General features: G+C 42.0%; 1 protein-coding gene across 1 annotated transcript in view; it reads right to left on the bottom strand.

Moving 5' to 3' along the window:
- Positions 1 to 23236, bottom strand: part of WDPCP (WD repeat containing planar cell polarity effector) — a 271495-nt gene that overhangs the window by 67363 nt on the left and 180896 nt on the right. The window contains exons 13-14 of the mRNA XM_077812039.1: positions 20439 to 20502; positions 963 to 1065 (exon numbers count right to left, since the gene is read on the bottom strand). Of these exons, the coding sequence (XP_077668165.1) occupies positions 963 to 1065; positions 20439 to 20502 (167 nt within the window). The remainder of the gene's footprint in view (positions 1 to 962; positions 1066 to 20438; positions 20503 to 23236) is intronic.

The following is a 23236-nucleotide window of genomic DNA, read 5'->3' as shown; positions in this document are numbered from 1 at the left end:
ATTTTCCCTCAGTGAACTGTGGCCACTGGGCGCTGCGGACGACCGTGCCTGCGGACGGTTAATGTAAACAAACTGTCTTGCGGCCTGCCAGCGGATTACCCTGACGGGCCACAGGTTGCCCACCACTGGCTACTATGCTCTTTCTTTCTCTCTTACATAGGGATCTTGCCTGGAATCTTCTCCTGACTTCCCCGCCCTCTGATTCCTGCTACAAATTTAAAGAAACAGAACAGTCTCCGTATCTTTACGCTTCTCTTTAAAGAGATTAAGTGAAAACACAAGAAATGATCAAACTTCTACTTTGTGGGGGGAAGAGAAGTGCAAGTTGTTTTGCCCAGCCTGCCAAGTTACTGACCCAACTATGGGCACAGTGTCGCAATCTTTGCTCACATAGATATTTCTTACTCAAATACCAAGTCCCATTGACTGCGACAGACCTACTTTAGAGCCGGATGGTGAAGCCCTTGCTCAGACTGGAGAGCATTTACCTCAACTGAGTACTTCCAGAGGCTTCACAAAGTAAATCCCATTGTCTTCACCAGGACTACTTGTGTGAGTAAATGCTCAGCCAGGTGAGTAAGGTTTCCACAACCTGGTCCTTAATAAATAAAGTTGACTTGTGTGAATAAGGATTTCAGGATCAGGACCCTTCGCACTTAATCTCATTACAGTGTGCATGGAATTCATTAACCCTTTTTCTTATTTTCTAGAAAACTGTGGTGATTTACTCTCTTTTGCTTTGCAGCCCACACATTGACACAATTCTCATTTATATACCCAAAGGCAAAGCAATGCTGTTTTCATAAGCTTACCTCCTTCTCCTCAAATAAAGACACCACCTTCTTTTCCAAGAAAACAATTCAAATTAACCAATAACACCCTACAAGTATAACATCGTGGTGATGCAGAACAAGTATTGATTAAAACAAAAAGGGCTTTTTAAAAACAGCATTAATTCTTACCAACTCCAGTAGTTATTGATTCTGCATCAATGTCGTTAGCCTTTTTCTTTGCCACTTCAGCTAGTGCCAATTCACCCTTATCTACTGCAAGGTAATGGATGTCCTTTGGAAATAAAGCAAAATAAAAGATTAATCTAAAATGAATCAGACAAGTAACAAAGGAGAATTTGAAAGAAAGAGGCTCTTTTCTTCCTTAGATCGCAAACACAAATGGAACAGATGAACCTACTGTTATATTTTAATTTTCTTTGTACTATTCTTTCCCGATGCAAATTTATTAACCCTACTCATGTTGTTGAAAGAAAAGTCTCTGGTTAATACATAAAACACTGACCATCCATGAACCGATAAAAGTGAGGCTGACGACTTTGCATGTATAACTGAAACTTTAGCTGGATGCTTTAGGACTCTGGTGCAGCAGACCCTAGCTGCCGCAACATGAACCGAAGTGGGATTGGCTGGCAGGTGGCTTGCCTGTCTTGTTAGTGAGGCCATGGTGTTTACATCTAACCAAAAGCGCAGGATGACTCCTGATCTAATGTTTGTGATGCAGTGTTTCCATTTGGTATGAGAGTGATGCTGGAATAGGTTTCAGTGTAATGATTGTCCTATTGCACTGTAAATTGTTTGTGTGAGGTGATGAGGATTCTCACTGCAATGATACTGGATGTATGGTACTGAGACTAATAGTGCTCAGTGACTTGAACATTCAAACAGATTATGAGAGTTCTGAGTCAACTCAGGATTTCATGGGCACTATGACAACCAGGGGTTTAATGGCCGATTACTGTAGGCTAAGCTCATAAAGGTGGCCACACTCTGGATCAGAGAGCTGTATATTATTCCCATGTCACTGGTCCATCGTTGCCTTCTGTAATTTGAGGTCAGTGTCCATCTGTCCTTAAGGGAAGAGGGATCTGTTTCAATGGTCTAACCTTTGAGGGTAATGCCTCTCTGACATGGATGTGCACCAACAGCCAGGCACAGCTTTGCTTACTGCAGTAAATGAAGAGTACTTCCTTGTAACTGAGTTTCTACGAGGTGGAGTCTGCCTAGTCACTCTCACGGGATGTGCCAGCTGGTGCAGCTCTGATCATGGAACCTTAGCTAGCCACGTCCACTGGAGAGCCCACATGCCCCCTCCTGTCCCTACCCTCACTGTTTCAGACTGTTTGAGGGCTGATGCTATAAAAGGGGAAGTGGCGCTCGCACTGCCTCAGCTCCTTCCACTGCCTCCTCAGGTCTGTGTTGTAATTAGGACTCCAAGGAAGAGGGGAAGATGGGTGCGGAGTGTGAACATGCAGAGTCCGTCTTGAAAACCCTCTGTTACAAGTAAGTAACCACAAAGTGGCTCCTGCACATTCCCACTCATGGGCTAGACTGGCTAGCAGTACTCCTTCAAAGGAAGGTGGGATGAGGAGTTCTAATGAAAATGCAGTTGTGGGACTGCACTGCCAAACTGAACATCTGACCTAGAGGCTAGAATGATCCAAGGCATGCTGCTCTGTGAAAAGGATGGATGAACCTCCAAGTAGCAGCTCTTCAGATCTCTATAATTGGCATAAGTCTGAGATATGCAGACAATGCCACCTTAGCCTAGTAAAGTGTGAGACTTAGTTCCCTGAGGAAGAGGTATTGAAGCCAAAAAAATATGTCTCCTGCATGAAGAGTCTAATCCATCTAGACAACAAGGTCAAGAAACAGGTTACCCCTTTTTATTTTCTGCACAGGAAAATAGGAGAACATCTAAAGTTCTTTGTCCTATCTAAAGAGTAAGCCAAAACTCTGTTTACTTCTAAATCATTCTAGTAGTGTGCAGCATGGCTTCAGCCCTTTGGGCAAGAGGTTTGGGGCAAAAAAGATGAAAGATTGAAAGATGAAATAAAGAACATTCTCTCAGAGGTTCATAGGTTGCTTCATTAATTGTGTGAAAACCAAGTTAAGATCCCACAGTGGAGGGAGACCCTTCACGGAGGATTGATAGGTAAATCCCTTTACTGACTCATGTGTGAATACTGACTTATTGTTAACCAGAGTGTGAAAACCAATATGTCTGATCAACAGCATTTAATCGAGGATACAGACAGAACAGGAATTTTTAAAGTAAGTGTGATTTGGACTGGGTCTGATGAAGGAGGTATGCTATTTTGAACTGACCACATAGAGAACACATTTTAACACACTCCATTTTCTAGTCAATTCTTTCCCAGAATTAATTAAAATAGTTTGTACATCGGCTGAACATGAAAGCTTGAAGTTAGTTAGAAACCTATCGCCCACGCAATCAGCTGGAGACAGTTTGGGTCTGGGTGACAGCCTCAACCGCTCGGGTGGGTCAATAAATCTGGATAGACCAGAAGGGTCTTGAAGATCCCTGTCAACAGGTGGAACAGGATTGGGAACCTTGTTGCCTGGCACAAACCAGGGTAATTAGAACAATATTGGTGAATAGAATAATATTGCTCAGCTTTATCTTGTGTATGACCTTCAGCATAGAGGGGGTGGGCAGGGGAGGAGAGTACCCAAGAACCCTTGATTCCATAGTAGGAGAAATGCATCTGAGATCAAACGATTGTCGATCCCCTCCCTCAGACCAAACATCTGACACCTCATATTTATTTGGTTGCTAATAGGTCTATGGCTGGGTGTTCCCACTGTGCAGAGAGTCCCTGTGCTACTGATGTCTTCAGGGACCACTCTTGCGTATCCACGTTGACCCTGCTGGGTTGATCTACTAGGTCATTGTTCTTTCCTTCATATATAGTGCTATCAGAAATACGCTATGAGTAATGCACCATTCGCGTAATATCACTTCCCTGCAGAGCCAGGGAGAGTGGGCTCCTCCCTGCTTGTTTATATAATGAACTGCTGTGGTACTGTCTGTGACCTCTTGAACATCTTGTGTTGAACAGGAGGTAGAAAAACCTTTAACACCCAATGAATTCTAGAAGGTTTTTTGTGGAATCTTGTCTTGGGAGTCAATGACTTCTTGCACTGAAGGTGTGGCAATGATCTCCCATCCTACAATGGATGTATCCACAGTGACAGTCACTGATGGAGCTGGAGTGGTGTACTGTACACCCTGGATCACATTTTGTGGTTGAGTTCACCACTGTAATGATAGCAGCACCTTTGTCAGAATGATTAGTTTCTGATACATGCTGTTTATACTCTGTCTGTAGTTGGTGAACAGTCAGTGTTGAAGGGTTCTCATCTTTAGATGAGCATATGGAGTGACTTAGGTTGTTGTAATTAGAAGACCCATTAATCAGAGGTAGAATATTACTTGCTGAGATGATTGAGTCTGTAGACTGTGTATAGCAGCTTGGATTTTTTGAAATCTTTCTCAAGAAAGAAGAGGTCTGTTTAGCTGATGATGGGTATTGATTTTATCCATTCCAGAACAGATTTCTTTTGGTTTATCAGGAACCTCAGATTTTCAAAAAGGATACAAGTATGAGAAAATGGCTTTGCAAAGATGTTTTTCTGATTATGTTTTTTTATTAGGCAATTATCCAAGTAAAGATAAACATGTATCCCTTTCCTTCGCAAGTAAGCTGTTACCACTGACAGGCAATTTGAATATCCTGGGCGTGGTAGACAGGCCAAAGGCAAGGACTTTGTATTGGTCATGGTTGTTTCCTACTGTAAAACTGAAGTATTTGTGATGGAATTTCTTGATGAAGGTATTTAGTTTCCTTAGATCCATGACTGGTCAGAAGCCACCATCTTTTTTGGGAATCAAAAAGTATCTTGAATAGAACCCTTTCCTTCTGAATTCCATTTGGACCTCCTCCACCACTAATATTTTGAGAAGAGCCAGAACCTCTGATCTCAACAGGCTCTTGTGAGAGGGAAGGAGGGGAACAAGGAGGGGAGTGGGGGATTGGGAAGAATCTCAAACTGTATCGGATACCCACTGTGGATCATTCTAATTTAAACTGTCAAATATGGGACCTGAGGCTTGGTCCTGAAGACATTACAGAAGGTTGTTTGCCTCCTGGTCTTGATTTAAAATTACTTCTTTGTTGAGAAGAGTGCTGTGGATGTCCTTGGATACTTCAGATAATATTGTCTCCTCTAAATCAGGCGTACAAGAAGAGGAGGAAGGGTATTGTTGCCTTTGATAGCTGGAGAGGGACATCCCTGGTTTTCTTCTTGGTTGCTAAGAAATGCCCAGAGACCTGGCAGTATATCTAATCTCTGTCATTCTTTCTAGTAGTCTTTGGTCCTGATACGGAAAAGACCCTCTCCTTCAAAAGGGAGATCCTCAGCTTTTGCTTTGGTTTCTGGTGGCAGTCCTGACAATTAAAGACAAGCTGTCACAAGGTGCTCCCTTTGCTACCCAGCGTGCCACACTGCCTGGCCTGTTTGTATGGTCTCTTATTCACCACATACTCACAGTCTGTTCCTTTCTGCCATGTGTACCTTTAATCTCAGAGTCCAGGCACTGCAGAACCTAGCAGGAGGAGCCTTCCACCCAACTATCTCTGCCACACCTAGCTCACTCTCTGAGCTCCCCTCTTTACTTCCCGTTCCCGCCAATTATGTATCTTCCCCTGGTTGAGCAAATTAACTCATTAGCCTGATCATTGCCCACAAGTGTCAACAATCCCCACCACGACAGGCTAATTGATCCCAATTAAGCCTGCGATCTTCCCTGTTACACAATTACCTAAGTGAGCACTCTGTCACACAGGCAAACCTTCTCATTGAAAAAAGAACGAGGAGTACATGTGGCACCATAGAGACTAACAAATTTATTTGAGCATAAGCTTTCGTGGGCTAAAACCCACTTTATCGGATGCATGCAGTGGAAAATACAGTAGGAAGATATATATTATATATATATACACATATACACACACACACACACACTGTGATGGGGCAAGGCCAGATGGCTATAGAAAAGTAGTGGGAGATAGATATATTAGCGACAGGCTAAACAAATCCCTGGTACCAGGATAAGTTAAATGAAGCTGCTCCAGGTCAATTAAGACACCTGGAGCAAATTAAGAACTTTCCAGAAGGCAGGGAGAATGCTAGGTTGATTGGGACACCTGAAGCCAATCAGGGACTGGCTGAAACTAGTTAAAAGCCTCCCAGTTAGTCAGGTGGGGGTGGATGTCAGGAGCTGTGGGAGGAAGTTGTGCTGTTGGAAAGGCTGAGTAGTACACACCATATCAGGCACAAGGAAGGAGGCCTGAGGTAAGGGTGAAGTGAAGCTTGAGGAAGTGGGGGCTGCTGTGGGGAAGTAGCCCAGGGAATTGTATGTGTCATGTTTCTAAAAGTTCAGCTACCATAGCTGATACTATTAGGGTCCCTGGGGTGGAGCCCAGAGTAGAGGGCGGGCCCGGGCCCGGGCTCTGCCCTTTGCCCCTCCTCCCCCCGATTAATCATTGAGACTGGGAGACAACGGAGACTGTGCAAGGGAGGATAACTTCTCCTCACCTCCCTCACTGGCATATGATGAAAATGGCTCAGTAGACTGTGACCTTGTCTCTAGAGAGAGAAGGGTTACGTGAAGGGTCACAGTGAGCCTCTGAGGCTAGCAAACTGCGCCAGTAAACATGGGACCCACGGAGACAAGGACAGAGCTTTGTCACAACACAGAGAACATGAAAAAATGGGTGTTGCCATACACACTATAATGAGAGGGATCAATTAAGGTGAGCTATTATCAGCAGCAGGAAAAAAACTGTTTGTAGTGATAATCAGGATGGCCCATTTCCAACAGTTGACAAGAAGGTGTGAGTAACAGTAGGGGGGGAAATAAGCATGGGGAAATAGTTTTACTTTGTGTAATGACCCATCTGCCCCCAGTCTTTATTCAAGCCTAATTTAATGGTGTCCAGTTTGCAAATTAATTCCAATTCAGCAGTCTCTCATTGGAGTCTGTTTTTGAAGTTTTTTTGTTGAAGAATTGCCACTTTTAGGTCTGTGACCAGAGAGACTGAAGTGTTCTCCGACTGGTTTTTGAATGTTATAATTCTTGACGTCTGATTTGTGTCCATTCTTTTATGTAGAGACTGTCTGGTTTGGCCAATGTACATGGCAGAGGGGCACTGCTGGCACTTGGCCAGTCCTTGCTTACAGACAGCCCCCCAACCTGAAGCAAATACTCACCAGCAACCACACACCACACAACAAAAACACTAACCCAGGAACCTATCCTTGCAACAAAGCCCGTTGCCAACTCTGTCCACGTATCTATTCAGGGGACACCATCATAGGACCTAATCACATCAGCCACACTATCAGAGGCTCATTCACCTGCACATCTACCAATGTGATATATGCCATCATGTGCCAGCAATGCCCCTCTGCCATGTACATTGGCCAAACCGGACAGTCTCTACATAAAAGAATGGACACAAATCAGACGTCAAGAATTATAACATTCAAAAACCAGTCGGAGAACACCTCAGTCTCTCTGGTCACTCGATTACAGACCTAAAAGTGGCAATTCTTCAACAAAAAAACTTCAAAAACAGACTCCAAGGAGAGACTGCTGAATTGGAATTAATTTGCAAACTGGATACAATTAACTTGGGCTTGAATAAAGACTGGGAGTGGATGGATCATTACACAAAGTAAAACTATTTCCCCATGTTTATTCCCCCCCACCCCCCCGTCCCGTTACTTACATGTTGGCTATGGATGCATATGCCACTTGGACCAATACTCAGCCACTGGATCTGGTTCATAATCCTGGCCACAAAGTAGAAATGGTTGGGATTCTGAATGTCTCTTGTTCAAGGGTGTGCATAAGAGGGGCAAGCAGAGGCACGCCCCCCAATAATTGGCAGGGGCACAGAACTCCTCTAGGCTTGGGGCCACGGTGGTGCGAGTGAGCTCTTCTGGCCCCAGAGGGAGCTGACTGCTTCTCTGGCCCTGGGGGGAGAGCAAACTTCTCCGGCCCTGGGACTGCGGGGGACAGCGAGCTCCTCAAGCCCAGGGCCGTGGTGGGGGCACAGAACGTGCCCCTCCAAAAGCCATCATATTTTTATTTCTAGGCACGCCCCTGCTCTTGTTTAAATTGTGGATGACTTGAGGACACGGGAAGAACCTCCAATTCCACTTGCAGGAGTGGTTCTAGTCTTGGATCTAGTGTGGAAGCTAGAGGTGAAAGCAATGGCCCTGCAAGGACAGTATTAGTGATGACAGTTTGATCAGAGAACCAAAAGGTGCCTTGGAAGGGGGGGAATCTGCCACACAGGAATCTTCAAAAGGATGCCAAAGTGAACTTAAAAGTGGTAAAAACCACCCATCTGAAAGTGTAAACGCTAACCATGTGCAATTGTAACCATCTAAAACCTAAGCTAAAAATTTCATAAAGCACTTCTATTTAAACACAATTTGGACTGAAGGTCCAGAGAGGTTCCAAGTCCATTACTGACGATGGCTGGAAGGAACTGAGCAGCGGGAGGCCCAAGTCCCCTTTCATAGTCTTGCCCATAGAATATTCAGGAACAGTGAGGGGTGGCCCAGGTGGGGAACTGTGAGCACTCCAACAGGTTCTGCTAGCTAAGGTCCCATCATCAGAGCTGCACTCACTGGCACAACCCAGGAGCAGGAATATGCAGAGGCTACTCAGAGAACACTTATTTCACATGTAGCAAAAGTAAAACAACTCCTTGTTCTCTTTTATTGTAAAGATAAAAAATCCAAAGAGATATTTTATTCTTGGTCATTTTTCTGCACTCTAACGGCATGCAGGAATGTAAAGGGAATGGAATACTTCCTTGAGACAATGTTTCCAAGTAAAAAAGCCATGGCTATCTCCCAGACTCAGAGAGCTTCTGGTAAGAATAACCTTCTACATCTGGATTTTCTGACACCTCAATTTAGTGGACAAAAACCCTAATGGCACAAGCAAAGGGTAACAGTTCTGGAAGAGGAGCAGAAGACAGAGAGATGAAAAGAAATATGAGAGTGACAGAAAGGAAAAAAGAGGGGGAAAGACAACAGCCATACTCCAAAAACATTTCCCCCCTAATTTTGTAAAGAAGATTTAAGGAACAAAATATCACCTAACAGTATTTCCTCATAAAAATCTCTCTCTTTCTCTGTATGTTACCATCAGTTTCACAGATCTTCTCCCTTTGTCTTCATAGTGGTATCCCTTACCATGCTTGTGAGCCTTTGGCTTGCTCTGCATTAGCTTGTCAACATTAAAGCATATAGGGACAGACGAACAACTGCTTGAAAAGATGGCTTGTCAAATACTCAGTCGTCTCCCCCACGTCGAATGGAACCAATGGTGGTATTGAAATGAAAGTACATGAGCGGAAGAGCCATGAGCATCAGAAAAAAACACTAGTAGGGGGACAGGTAAAGGAGGAGGAACTGCAGTTCCTCAGAATGAAAGGGAGCTGGCTTTCAGAATCCCGAAGTCTGGATGTTTATGGACCATCTGCTGAACCCAAACACAGGTGTGATTTAACAAGAATGTGGCAAGTGTCTTGGGGCAAAGTAATTAGTTAGACACTTGCTGCAAACACTGTACTTCCTCTGAGTAGAGGAGCCTTAGTCACAAAAGTTACGATGTTTATCAAGATTTAAAAGTTTAAAGACCTGAAGAAGAGCTTTGTGTAGGCTCAAATGCTTGTCTTTATCACCAATAGAAGTTGGTCCAATAAAAGATATTACCTCATTCCCCTTGTCTCTCTAAAGGTTGATACTGTCAGCTTACCCAAGACAACATCCAATGAAGTGAGCTGTAGCTCACAAAAGCTTATGCTCAAATAAATTTGTTAGTCTCTAAGGTGCCACAAGTCCTCCTTTTCTTTTTGTGAATACAGACTAACACGGCTGCTACTCTGAAACCAGCTATAAATTAGATGGCTCTGGAATGAGTCATTTGCATGTATGGCTAGGATCTACTCTCACATCTACAGATTACAGGGGAGATTTGGGAGTTGGGAGCCTAATTGTCCTTTGTGCCTTTAAAATTTCCCCATATATTAAGTTTAGGGGTTCTGTTTTTTCATATAAACTGAATATAACAATGATTGTAGATTTTCAATAATTCATTTTAAATAATGTAAGGTGGAGAGCAATTTTATTAAAAATAAACCAAAAATGGCAAGATTCCCTTAAAGGGATTTTCAACAGAAATTTCATCTTGTAAATTTACAATCCATATTTACTTCCTGTTCATGCTCTCTGTAATTTCATTCCAGTTCATGTAGCCACATGATGAGCAGATTTTGTTTAGGTGGTTACAGTGTTGAAACTTAAGATGTAAACAATAAAATGAGACTGCTTAAAATGTACGATTGTTTTGTTTTTTTAAAATAATGTTTGTGTGATTTTTACTGCTAATGAAACCACCAATTTCCACCCAGATGTATGCAGCTGAGATTCATAAACCTGTAAAACCTGTTTTGTTTTTTTAAAGGAATTTACAAGACACTAAAATATCCAAAACCGAACACTAAAATGATTAAAAATAGAAACCAAACCCCACAATCCCTAATTTTGTACATACATATATTTATATATGATATATTATTTATATTTATATATATATATTTAATTATAAACATGTTTTCAGACTCTCAGTCAATGGGTTGCTGGTTCAAATAATGATATTACCCAGAGAAAATAGAATTTTCTGTCCAAATTCTCTCCTCTTCTTCCTTCCCCCATGACTAGTGATAACACTACGCTCTTCTCTGTCACCTGGACTCAGAATCTGAACATCATTTTTGTCTTCTCCCTTTTATTCTCCTTTCACACCAAGACTGTGTCCAGATGTTGTTTCTTTCTCTATGAGACCTTCAAGACTCACCCATCCTCTGTGTCTAAATAGCTATAACTCTCAGCCACATCTCAATCATCGCTTGCCTTGATTACTGCAGAATCTCATGTCTGGTCTTCCTGAGCCTCAACGTTGCCCTATACAAATATATCAAAAATATGGCCACTGTCACTCGCCTGTCTCTCTGATTACATCACCCCACTCCTTGAATCACTTCACTAGCTTCTCCTCCATTACATCAAATATAAACTTCTCACATTCAAGTATCTACATAACTTTGCTCCTTCTTGCTCATCCAAACTAATTTCTCATTTAGAGTGACCAGATGTCCTGATTTTATAGGGATGGTCACGATATTTGGGGCTTTGTCTTATATAAGCGCCTATTACTCCCCCACATCTGTCCCGATTTTTCACACTTGCTATCTGGTCACCTATTACATTCATGCCAGTGATGCAAATCTTGATACTCCGTAAATCTGATTCTTCCACACGCATCTCCATGCCTTCTTCATGCTGCAACCAACACATGGACTGTCCTCCCTACTGTGATCCATAATTCCACTCGCCCTCATCATTATATGGCTCCTGAGAATACACTTCTTCTCAGGTGTCCACAATAATTAAGGCAATAACATTCAGTCACATCTGCATTCTGTGTATAAGAGAACCACCAAGAGGTGCACATCCCTAAACTGGGTACCTACATGACTGTATTGCTTTAACCCTAGTCCTTCTTTCCCATGTCTCCTCCCTACTGTTTGTTCCCCCCTCCTCATTTTGTCACATCAAAAATTTAGAATGTAAGCAAATGTACGTAATTAGGGCAGGGACTATGTCTTTGTAGGTTATCAGTTAAGTGCATCTCACACTTCTGAGAACTATAAAATAATAGGACAGATTGCGAGCATCCGAAGAACAAGTGAGGAAAGGATAAGGTTTGGAATGAAGAATAGCAAGTCCCCAGAATGAAAGGGTGATGCCTTTCAGAATCCCAAAAGTATGGATGTGCTTGGACCAGTTTCTGAGCACAAACAAAGGTGTGATATAACAAGAATGTGCAAGTGCCCTGGGGCAAAATAATCAGTTAAGAGCTTGCAGCGAATACTGTACATCCTCTGTGTGTAGGTCTGCCGTGGTTGTCAGGAGAGAGGGGCCTGAGTCACAAAAATTATGATTTTTATCTAGGTTAAAAAGTTAAAAGTTGATACTGTCAGCTTACTCAAGATAGCTGAAAATCAGATGTCTCTGGAACAAGTCTGAGCTAACAAATATTTGAATATGTAGCCAGATTCTGTCCACGTATATAATAACATTTATATCTATTATGTTTAGGGATTCTGGTTTTTAGTTTAAACTGAAAACAATAGCGATTGTAATTTTTTTTTAAATAATAAAGTTAGGGGGGAAAACAACTACAGAGGATGACAAAGTTCCTTTAAATGTACTTTCAACAAACAGAAATTTGCACTTTGTTTACTGTACATTACAGCCTGTATTGCTCCCTGTTCATGCTCTTGGATTTTCTTCTTGGTCCTGTGTGAAGGCACTCAGATAGTACAGTAATGGGGACCCTATAAGCACCTCAGATAGATAGAACAGCAGCCTGGTAAGTGGCCTTTTTTTGTGTGGTTATGCAGAGTGCTTTAACATTGGATGCAAAAAATAACGCCACTAGCCATCACCTTCAGCCCCCAACAAAAACCTCTCCAATGCATCATCAAGGATCTACAACCTATCCTAAAGGATGACCCATCACTCTCACAGATCTTGGGAGACAGACCAGTCCTTGCTTACAGACAGCCCCCCAACCTGAAGCAAATACTCACCAGCAACCACACACCACACAACAGAACCACTAACCCAGGAACCTATCCTTGCAACAAAGCCCGTTGCCAACTGTGTCCACATATCTATTCAGGGGACACCATCATAGGGCCTAATCACATCAGCCACACTATCAGAGGCTCGTTCACCTGCACATCTACCAATGTGATATATGCCATCATGTGCCAGCAATGCCCCTCTGCCGTGTACATTGGCCAAACTGGACAGTCTCTACGTAAAAGAATAAATGGACACAAATCAGACGTCAAGAATTATAACATTCAAAAAGCAGTTGGAGAACACTTCAATCTCTTTGGTCACTCGATTACAGACCTAAAAGTGGCAATTCTTCAACAAAAAAACTTCAAAAACAGACTCCAAGGAGAGACTGCTGAATTGGAATTAATTTGCAAACTTGATACAATTAATTTAGGCTTGAATAAAGATTGGGAGTGGATGGATCATTACACAAAGTAAAACTATTTCCCCATGTTTATTCCCCCCCACCTTCCTCAGACATTCTTGTCAGCTGCTGGAAATGGCCCACCTTGATTATCACTACAAAAGGTCCCCCGTCCCCGCTCCCGCTGGTAATAGCTCACCTTACCTGGTCACTCTTGTTACAGTTTTCAGAGTAGCAGCCGTGTTAGTCTGTATTCGCAAAAAGAAAAGGAGTACTTGTGGCACCTTAGAGACTAACAAATTTATTTGAGCATAAGCTTTCCTGAGCTACAGCTCACTTCATCGGATGCATTGTATGGTAACACCCATTGTTTCATGTTCTCTGTGTATATAAATCTCCCCACTGTATTTTCCACTGAATGCATCCGATGAAGTGAGCTGTAGCTCACAAAAGCTTATGCTCAAATAAATTTGTTAGTCTCTAAGGTGCCACAGGTACTCCTTTTGTTTTTGTGGATGCAAACTAACATGGCTGCTACTCTGAAACCTAAAAAAAGCTATTTTAAGTAAAAAAAAACATTTTATAGAACTTGTCATTACTAATTAAACCACCAATTTCTGCCCAAATGTGTGCAGTCAATCTATATAACAGGAGTCCAGGATTGTCCTTCTCTCTCTCTGTGTCATTTTGACACCTAGAATGTGTGTTGGGTCCGGATGTAGCAATGGGAAGTGCTAGAAGTAAGCTGAAAGCTCTTTTTGTTTAGCACATCACCTGGTTCAACCATCACTGAGATTCACAGTCTGTTAACATTCTACTTTTTAAAGTTCTCAGCCATTTACACCTGATGTTTTCCAAATTATGTCTATATGACAGCACAGGCTTTCACCTCATATTCAAATTAACCTACCAAATGGGATTTTACTAGGAAGTTACAAAACACTCAGTTAGCCAAAACCAAAGAGTGAAATGAGGAAAAAAGAGAAACCAAAACCCAGATTCCCTTACTACGTATATCAACGAATGAAAACAAAATGATGTAATAAAACTCTTAACGTGATTGTAACAGATTTTTTTCACATAATCAACCAAGAGATTATCACGTCAAATATCACATTACCTATCAGAAACAATCAGGAAAATAGATTTTCCTGCTGGCTATCAAGAGTACGTTGAAATGGCTGGCTTTTACCATTTAACAATTTGATTAGTTCCAAGAGCTGCTTTTTATGCTCATCTTTGCAATTTATGCAGAGCTAGCCCTCAGTGAGCAGAAGTCATCTGAAACACTGTTGTGCATATGTCTATAGGATATTTCTGGGCAAAATTCCAACATTTCTTCAGAAATTACTTACACTTTCCTCATCAGTGTCTCACCCAAGATCTGACACTTTTATTAACGTGTCGGTTCCTCGGGTTTCTGCTACCTTTGGTACAGCGGATGGCCTTTTGAATTTTCAGCAGCGGAGAGCTGGAACACACTACAAAAGGATTTAAAGCTAACAACCCTTATATCGCTTGATCTTTTCTGTCATAGATTGGATCAGTCATCGTCCAATAAATGTAACAGTTATTCATGATATATTATGTCCTCTTCAATTTTACTTTCTTTTTTATTGAACTTTGTGGGAGTTTATATAATTGATGGATTTGTATGTGACGTGGTGCTAGGAGCATTGCAGAGGAATACAGCAGTGTCTGAATGTGTGTTATTATAGCATCATGTTAGTGATGCTACAGTGATAGTTGAGGAAGAAACTTTCAGCAAGAATCCCTTTCTTCAGATAGGTTTCAGAGTAACAGCCATGTTAGTCTGTATTCGCAAAAAGAAAAGGAGTACTTGTGGCACCTTAGAGACTAACCAATTTATTTGAGCATGAGCTTTCGTGAGCTACAGCTCAACAGCTCACTTTGAGCTGTAGCTCACGAAAGCTCATGCTCAAATAAATTGGTTAGTCTCTAAGGTGCCACAAGTACTCCTTTTCTTTTTGTCTTCAGATACTTTTAATTTTATAAAAGCAAATAGATTTTGGACTGAATTTTCTCATCCTATCTCACAATCCCAAGATAGTTTGTTATAAAGGCTTAAAAGAAGGGTGCACATACCGTATGCATTAAGGTATACATTTAAAAGTATATACTTAGATTGTAAATGTTTCAGGGCAGGCACCATCTCTTTGTTATATATGTTGTGTACTATGCCTAACACAATGGGTCCAAAGCCTCCACGTATTACTACCATGCAAATAAATAATAATTTCTGTGGCTTTGAATTTCCCAACTGTTGTATGTTTAAAATTTCAGCCATATGACTGTTACCTAAATGTAAGTATTGCTTGTTTGGTTTTTATAAATGAGCATTTTCACGTCACTGAGTCGTGAATAAGCAAAGAGAGGCTTACTGGGGAGGTATATTTTGATTTGAATGGGGGATTTGAAAGAGAGAGGGAGGATCCTGCTTCCTGCACAGGGTTAGGGAAAGCATATTAGGCACTAGGAACTGCAGGGAAGGCAAGGACACATTATAAAAGGATGGATTTTGATCCCACTGGTGTAAGCCAGGAGTAACTGCATTGACATGTAAGGCATTCCACTCATGTAAAACAGCTGTGAGATCAGACTCAGGCCCCAAAAGAGCAGGTATGGGGGAGGGTACTGCTGGAGTAAAGGGAATGAGACAGAGAAAAAGAAAAGATGAGAGCAGAGCATCAACTTGATGTGGAAGGGGAGAGGGAGCCAGTGGATAGGTTTGGAAGGGGAAGGGATACCAGAGCCACTAATGCACAAATGTAACAAAAAGCACATTACAAATATACTCAAATAATAACATGGGCCCAATTCAGCTTTCACAGACATGGTTAAAATTGCCATTGACTTCATGTGTAAGCCAGGGCAGAAATTTGCCCTGAGGGTCTAATTTAGACCAACAAAAGGAGGGAAATGCAAAGTTAAGCCCTCCATTGTAATATCTTCTACTGCTATTGAATTGTGTCTGCAGCTTCCCCAGGGCAAGTATGGGAAGAGAACACCACCACGACAGCTCTCAATAATTGTCAAAAGGCTCAGAATAGGCTTTCTGCTATTCTTCCAGTCTCTAAAATAGCTAGAGGTCTACATGTCTTCAGTGTTTGTGTTGACAGACCATCCTTCACCCCAAAAGGGACTAGGTTTGATGTTAAGTGGGCAGAATTAACACCAAAAAAGGACCTAATTTGTATGAATGATCTGAAACAGGCATGAAAAAGAGGGAAAAATTATCTTAATTTAATATTGATCTTAGTTGGAAAAACTTTTGGTTTTAAGTCATCTCAGAAGTGCTGTCAACAGGAAGCTGCAATCTGATGATATGAAATTTTACACATCTGTAGGCTGAATTAGAGATACAAATACAAAAACTGAGCACTCAGGGATACCATTGGGCAGATTTGTGTCAGTCCCTGGAAAATGTCACATGATGCAATTGGGATAGGTTACAGTAAAGCCACATAATGGAAAGTATGTTAGTGACTGCATAGTTAAGTTTGCTTTTCAGGCCTGGTATGAAGTTTGTGAAACTATGCCATGCTACAAGCTAACAAGATGGTCCTATGGAAATGCAAGTGTACGTTTACATACAACATCCCCTAATAAGTCAGCAGTTAAACAGGATGTTGGAACCAGCTCCAAGACGACAGTGGGAACTTGTTTTGAAGCCTGCATAGTTGAACCATTACAATTACTCTGAGATTGTTCTTTCATTTGGTAGATAACATCATATCATAAAGAGTCACTGTGCCTATGAAGCAATCCCATTTTAGCCATTTTAATTTAAAAAATAATGAAAGACAGCAATCTCTATTAAGGGCCAAAAAGGATCTGGTTTCCCATGGATGCACCTGAAGTGTAGCTTCACTTGTGAACCCCAAGCTGCCTGACAAAAACTTGTGGCTGTGGTTGCTTCTTCTCTGGGCAAAAAGTAGCAGAGAAAAGAACAAACCATCAGCTTGATAGAGTGGACTTTTAGAAGATTAACTCCTTTTAATGTTAATTAGAGATGAGCTAAGGAGAGGATCTTGGACATGGATCAAATTTAGGCTAGAGTTCCAGGTCAAAACTGCACCAGATCTAGGGTCGGGTTTAATGTCACCAAAGTTTCACAAATTCTTTTCACAAGATTTCAGCCCGGAGTGGCAGACATGTTTCTAAATTACCAGCCCTTGTGAGATTTCTGCAATCCTGAATAGTGAGCCATCAGCTGTTTTGTTGAAATCTTCAGTATCTTGGGGCTAAATTCAAAGTAGTCTGGGAAATGGGCCTCTTCCACTTTAAGATGCAATCTTGAACCAAAACTACATAAACAAGTTCTGAACCAGGAATTCCGGTAAAGCCTCACTTGTGCCTCTTGAAAGATAAGGGTGGCGCGCAGGGCTGGAGTAAGGCACAGGCCTTATAGGGACACAGACCGCTCTGGCCTTTAGAGTCACACAGTGACGTCGGAATCAAAGGCTGTGATCCAGGGACGAGGCTATAGGGTGACCCCTTGGGGGTATGCCTAGAATGCCAGATTGCCTAAAGTCAACCCTGGTGGGGAATATGAGTTGGTTTGGATTAGAAGTCTCACTGTGGACCCAATCACCTCTAGAGTTAATAGGAATTTAATGGCTGAAGCGCCCCTACCAAATTGTAGATATGCCCACAAGTACCTCAGCTGACTGTTTTTTCAAGAACAGCATCATTTCTGGGAGCTACTACAATAATCAGTAACCATAATGCTGTAGCTGAACAGAATCATAGGACTCAGCGGGCTGAGACAAGACCTTGTCTACACTGGATTTTTTAACCACTGGTGCAGTTACTGTTTTAAGTCTGGGTAACCGTATTGGTACAAGCCATGTTTTACACTCATGTTCTGCATCTAGATTAGGGGTTTGCACCATAGCACCTACATTGGTATAGTTACAGCAGTGGGTAAAACCCCAGGGGACACAAAACCCAAACTGCACGGCTAGACAGGGATACTTCTCAGTGAGTTTGGAAATCACAGCTTCAGTTAATTATACTGATAACCAATTTAACCAATGGGCAACAGAGGCTGATATCATAAGCCAGGTGGAGGTAGGAGTTGATATTTTGATAGTGATGATAGGTAGAGTAGGGATAGGCTGTGAAGGACCTTGAAAGTAGCAACAGAGAAGGGGGAGTGGAGGGAGGCAAAGAGAAGGGGAGCATAGACAAAGCAATGGGCTAGCAAAATGATCTTTTAGCAGCATTTTGAATAGATACGAGTGGGGTAGATTGCATTTGTCGAGGTCGGAGGAAAGGATGTGCAGTAACCAAGACATGATATGATGAGAGCTTGGATGAGAGTTTTAGCCATGTGGATGGATTGGAAAGGTCACATCTTAGAGACGCTATGCAAAAAGAATTGGCAAGATTTAGACATAGCCTGGGTGTGAAGACCTAGAGTGAGGTCCAACGTGAACATCCAAATAAGAGAAATGCATGAGACAGAGATGAGCAATCCTGCACCGATGCAAAATCCAGCGATTTTGTTCTCACTTCAATCTTGTCTGCACAAGGATAAAAGGTATGTAAAAAAATTCTTTAAATTCTGAGGAGGATCCAAGGGTTCACCTTGGCCAGCTGAGATGTGCTAAACTGACTGTGCTTGTCCTGACTACACTACAAATGTAACACGTGTTAGTTAACCTTTTAAATAAAGCACCCTTTCAGCTAGTCCAGACGAGGCCTTACATGGGTGTATATCAAGAGTCACTCCACTGAAGTCAATGGACTGGATTCTCCAGTGGCCAAGTTCACTTTGCGCCACATACACTGACTCAGTGTAAAGCAAATTTAAAGTGTCCAGAGATTTTGGTTGGAGAATACCCCGTGTAAGGGGAATCTTCACCAGCACAAACCTGGTGACTTCTTCCTGGGATGGAACTCCCCCTTCTGGCACAAGGAGGAAGGGGACATGTTGGGGTGCGGGGGTATCAGAGGAGTAGAAGGGATATGGTGGAGCAATTTTTTAGTGTGTGGGGCCTTATGCCTTAAATTACAGCTGTCCCCCTGCTGATTTAGTGTACACCATGCCAGAGGGTTGAGAGTCAGGAGCTCATGACTGGCTCCCTCTCAAACCCCTCCCCCACCTTCTACTGCAACCAATCTCTGCTCCGGCACAGCGAGAATCAAACCCAGTGGAGTTAAATTGGTGAAAGTGAGAGCAGAATCATTTCCCAAGCCTCTCCATGGTTACAGATCTCAACACTGCTACATCAAAGTCTTGTGCAGAAAAGGTTATATTATTGAGAGAGAGAGAGAGAGAGAGATGAGATGAAAAGAAAAAAAACACGGTTTCGAGGGGATATAAATGATTACAAAAATATGTAATGATTTCCCTAAAAGTATGATATTCCCATCACATTCTTTTGATGCATACTTAGAAAAGTTTATCACAGTATACACATCTTTCTAATTAGATGGAACAAGCCACATGATTAGAGCTGTGGAAAAAAGCATCAAAAGATTTACAGAACTCTTTATATAATTAGAGAGGACTTTTTATAACCCATAAAAGAAGGATTTAATTGTGTTATTTAACATACAATTTAAATATCAAGATCAAACTAGCAGGGCAAGTGACTTAATGGGATAAATAATATTAACATCTAGTGCCAAAGCTTAAACAACAGAATGTCTTCATTATGCAAAAGAGTCAAGCAAATGAGACTTTCAAAGGGCTTTTTTTTTTTTTTTTTTTTTAAAACAAGCCCTTTCCCTATTGTTCTTTGAAAACAACTAAATCAGCTGCATAGCAGCAACATGCTGAGAGATGAGGAAAGAACTACTGGCTTTGTCCATCTGACCTCACTGTGACATTGTGGTGCAAGATCTTATAAAACAAGAGCCTCCTGCAGACCCTGCACATAGGATCTTTTAAGAACCGGTTAATTTTACTTTTGTAGCTAATTAAATGGGAGGGCGAAAGAGTGCACAAAATGTAAAACTGCTTGGGTTGACGTTGCAGCTTTGTTGTTTTAAAAGTACCTGGAGGAGCGTTCATAATTTGTCACTTTCCACAGAAACCTAAGAGACATACTGAGAGCATTCAGGATCCCCAGGATACAGTCTGCTCTTGTGTCCTGGCCTCTGCAGCTGTACTTCTTAAAGGAATGGATTAGAAACATATAAGCTTATTAGAGTGAAAGATGACATGCACCCACATCTGACACAGCAGGAGGAGGAGGAAAGTTCAAGAATGTATATATTAATTCCTGAAAAACATAAAACAGTCTTGAGGCCCTGGCAAGGAAAATGTCAGCAACTCAAAAGCTACTAGATTGCTATTGACCAGTTTCATGATGGCAAGTAGAATAAAGCCTTCTCCAGTATGTGTCTAATACTGCAAATGACACTGATCCTTTTTAATGTGCACAAAAGCTGACAACTAACTCATCTCAAGAACAGCAATCACAAAGCCATCTACAGGAATGACTCACCATAAACAGGTCACGAGCACCTATGTCAACAGCGAGCAGAAATGCCTTTTCAAATCTCTGATACCTGCAAGAAAAGGTGAAATGTATCATTTGCTGAGGAGGAGAACACCAGTTTGAGAGATCCAGCATGCTCTGTGTTAATGTGCAGATGAACTGACAGCTCGTAAAAATCAATGAGGTGTACTGCCCCTGCTCCAGTTCTCATCTAAAACATATATTGCATTTATTATGAATCCCAAAAAGGGAGGCCCCAAGTGACTGGTGAAACCATTTGTGTGATAGCCTGGAGATCGCAGAACTATGAAATATGATGATGGCAACACTACTGAGCACTTTCATCTTCTAAACATTTGAGCAAACAATCAGCATGTTTTGATCTAGTTAACGTCAATGGGAATTGAGGGTGTTTAGCATCATACAGGATCAGGACATAACAAATTAATCCTTATAACAGCCCTAGGAGCTAAGTAGGTAAATATTATTGGCCCCAGTCATGGTAAAACCTGTGAGAGAAAGAGCTAGGGGAGAAATCTGTGAGAATCCCCCCAGAAAAGACTAATGTACCCACCCCAAACCTGTCTGGAATCCAGGGGTCCATGTGGAAGGTGTGTGTCATTGCACTGGCTCTGGACTCTGGCAACCTCCCTCCAGCCCACTCCCTGACAATGGAGTTCCATTAGAGTCATGCTAACTCACAGTAACAGACTCCAGGGACCCCCTAGAGCAGTGGTGGGCCATTCCCGGCCAATGGGAACCATGGTCACTGGGAGTTGCGGGCGGCCGAACCTGTGGACGGTCAACATAAACCAATGGTCTCGTGGCCCGCCAGCAGATTACCCTGATGGACCCACCACTGCCCTAGAGGCCGTGCTATCTTGTCTGGGTAAGCTCCACAGGGCTGGAAAGGGAAGCGAGGCAATAGAACACCCCCTGTCACACAGACTCTTCTCCCTACCCAGAATGGCCCCTTTTCTAGCCCACATCTCCAGACCTGCTGAGAGTTCTCTGCAGGGTCTGGTGAAGAGGAGAACAGGGCCATAGAGGTGATGGAGCCTCAGTTCTGCATGGGAGGAGAGGGGAGATCCACAAGCAAAGGGTCCCCTCTAAATGTGGATTTAGAAGGCAGAGTGTCAGCCCGTATCCCCCTTTTACAGCGCGTGAGCTGCCTGCCTACAGAAGGAATCTGTATCAGCACTGGGATCATGATTTCACTTTTGGTTCCCACTCCTATATTCAGATCACTAGTCCAAGTGTTCCCAAACTGTTTCAGAATGTAAACATTTTAATAGAGAGACTGCCTTCTGGACAGTAGCCTCTCCCAAATGCAATCCCATGGACCACTTCCTTTCTCATTCAAGAACATGCACCATCCAGCAGCAACTACAGCAAATGCTTACACGAGAAAGAAATATCAAGAGAGCATTGATCTATGTTTTTAATACAAAAGGTGCACATCTATAGAAGCAACTGAAGCCAAGGAGAGTCAGCCCTCTATAGGGTACCATCAAGTGCTTTGTGTACCCAACCAGCACCACAGACCACACTTCGACAACTGATCATGCTCATGTAATGAGAGATCATGTATTATGTCAGGGAATCTGGAGGAATTCTCATTACAGAGTATCAAAACCACTCTGCACTTGTTAAATGGAAGGTGAGGGTCCAGCTAGACAGGACAGTATGGAAAAGAAAGTCTTGATATGGAAAAAGGTTTACTAATCTATTATGCTGTCTGCATGTTTCACCATATAACAGTTCAGTTGAATAATGTGAGATTTTGATTTTTTTATAGTGTATATGTTTTCTGGTAAAGTTTTATTCTTGTAAACAGTCTGAAAAATCTATACGAAATGAAATAGTGTATTTTAAAAAGATTATTTTTTGATTTGCAGAATAACAAAAAGTAAAATAAAATAAAACATCTCAGTGATTATAAGCACAGTGTGCCCATAGTTAAGGATGCACAAGTGTTTCCATTTTAAGAGGTAATATTTAGTTGCTTATAACTTTTTTAATCTTTTACCTTTCTGGCCAAAATTTATCAGATTTATTCTCAGTCAGGGAACAGATTTTCTTTGAAAGTTTGAGCCAAAGCAATTCTGCTATTTTTGAGAACGAAGACAATGGAAAATAATAGTTCTTCCCCCATTATGAAAAACATTTGCGACTTTTTTTTAAAATAACAGCTGTACTGGGTCACTTGTAGATGACAGAAACTTGAAATTAGGCAGCGGGAGGTCACAGATGATGGTCTGGTGAAAACTGATTGTGATTTGTTAGTTAAGAGGGTTCAAAAGATGTGTTTTGTGAGTGCTCAGTGGATTTTGTAAGACAATCTATTAGTGGTCTGTCAATATTCTGTTGGGTGTACATAGGCTTGGTTAGATCAGGAAAGTTAGTGGGCAGTGCTGGAGCTTTTTCTCAGTTAGTGAAGGTGCACAGGGAAGAACGCAGCCCTTCTTTCCTTTGATGGGTGAAACTGTCTGACTAGATGGACCACTTATCTGATCCTGTATGGCAATTCCTATGTTTCTAGCCTGGGCCAAAGCCTTGTTCTACCCAGCTCTGAAAAGCCTTCTTGCTCTTTTTCTTCTATAGTATGCTGGTGGAATGACACAGCAGAATGGAACCTAGAGATAGCCAGCAAGTGCTTTCCCTCAAGGGATGATGCTGGTGACAAGAAAGCAAAATAAATTAACATAAGCAGAAAAGGAAACAAACTCTCCAGCTTGGCATTCCTATGCCCCTGGGTGTGGACTCCTAGCTTCCTAAAGCCAATTTCCCACTGTGTCTTCCAA

The sequence above is a fragment of the Eretmochelys imbricata genome, chromosome 3 (assembly GCF_965152235.1).
Source record: "Eretmochelys imbricata isolate rEreImb1 chromosome 3, rEreImb1.hap1, whole genome shotgun sequence".
NCBI lineage: Eukaryota > Metazoa > Chordata > Testudines > Cheloniidae > Eretmochelys > Eretmochelys imbricata.
The sequence above is the reverse complement of the archived record's forward strand: the minus strand, read 5'-3'. Positions and strand labels throughout refer to the sequence as shown.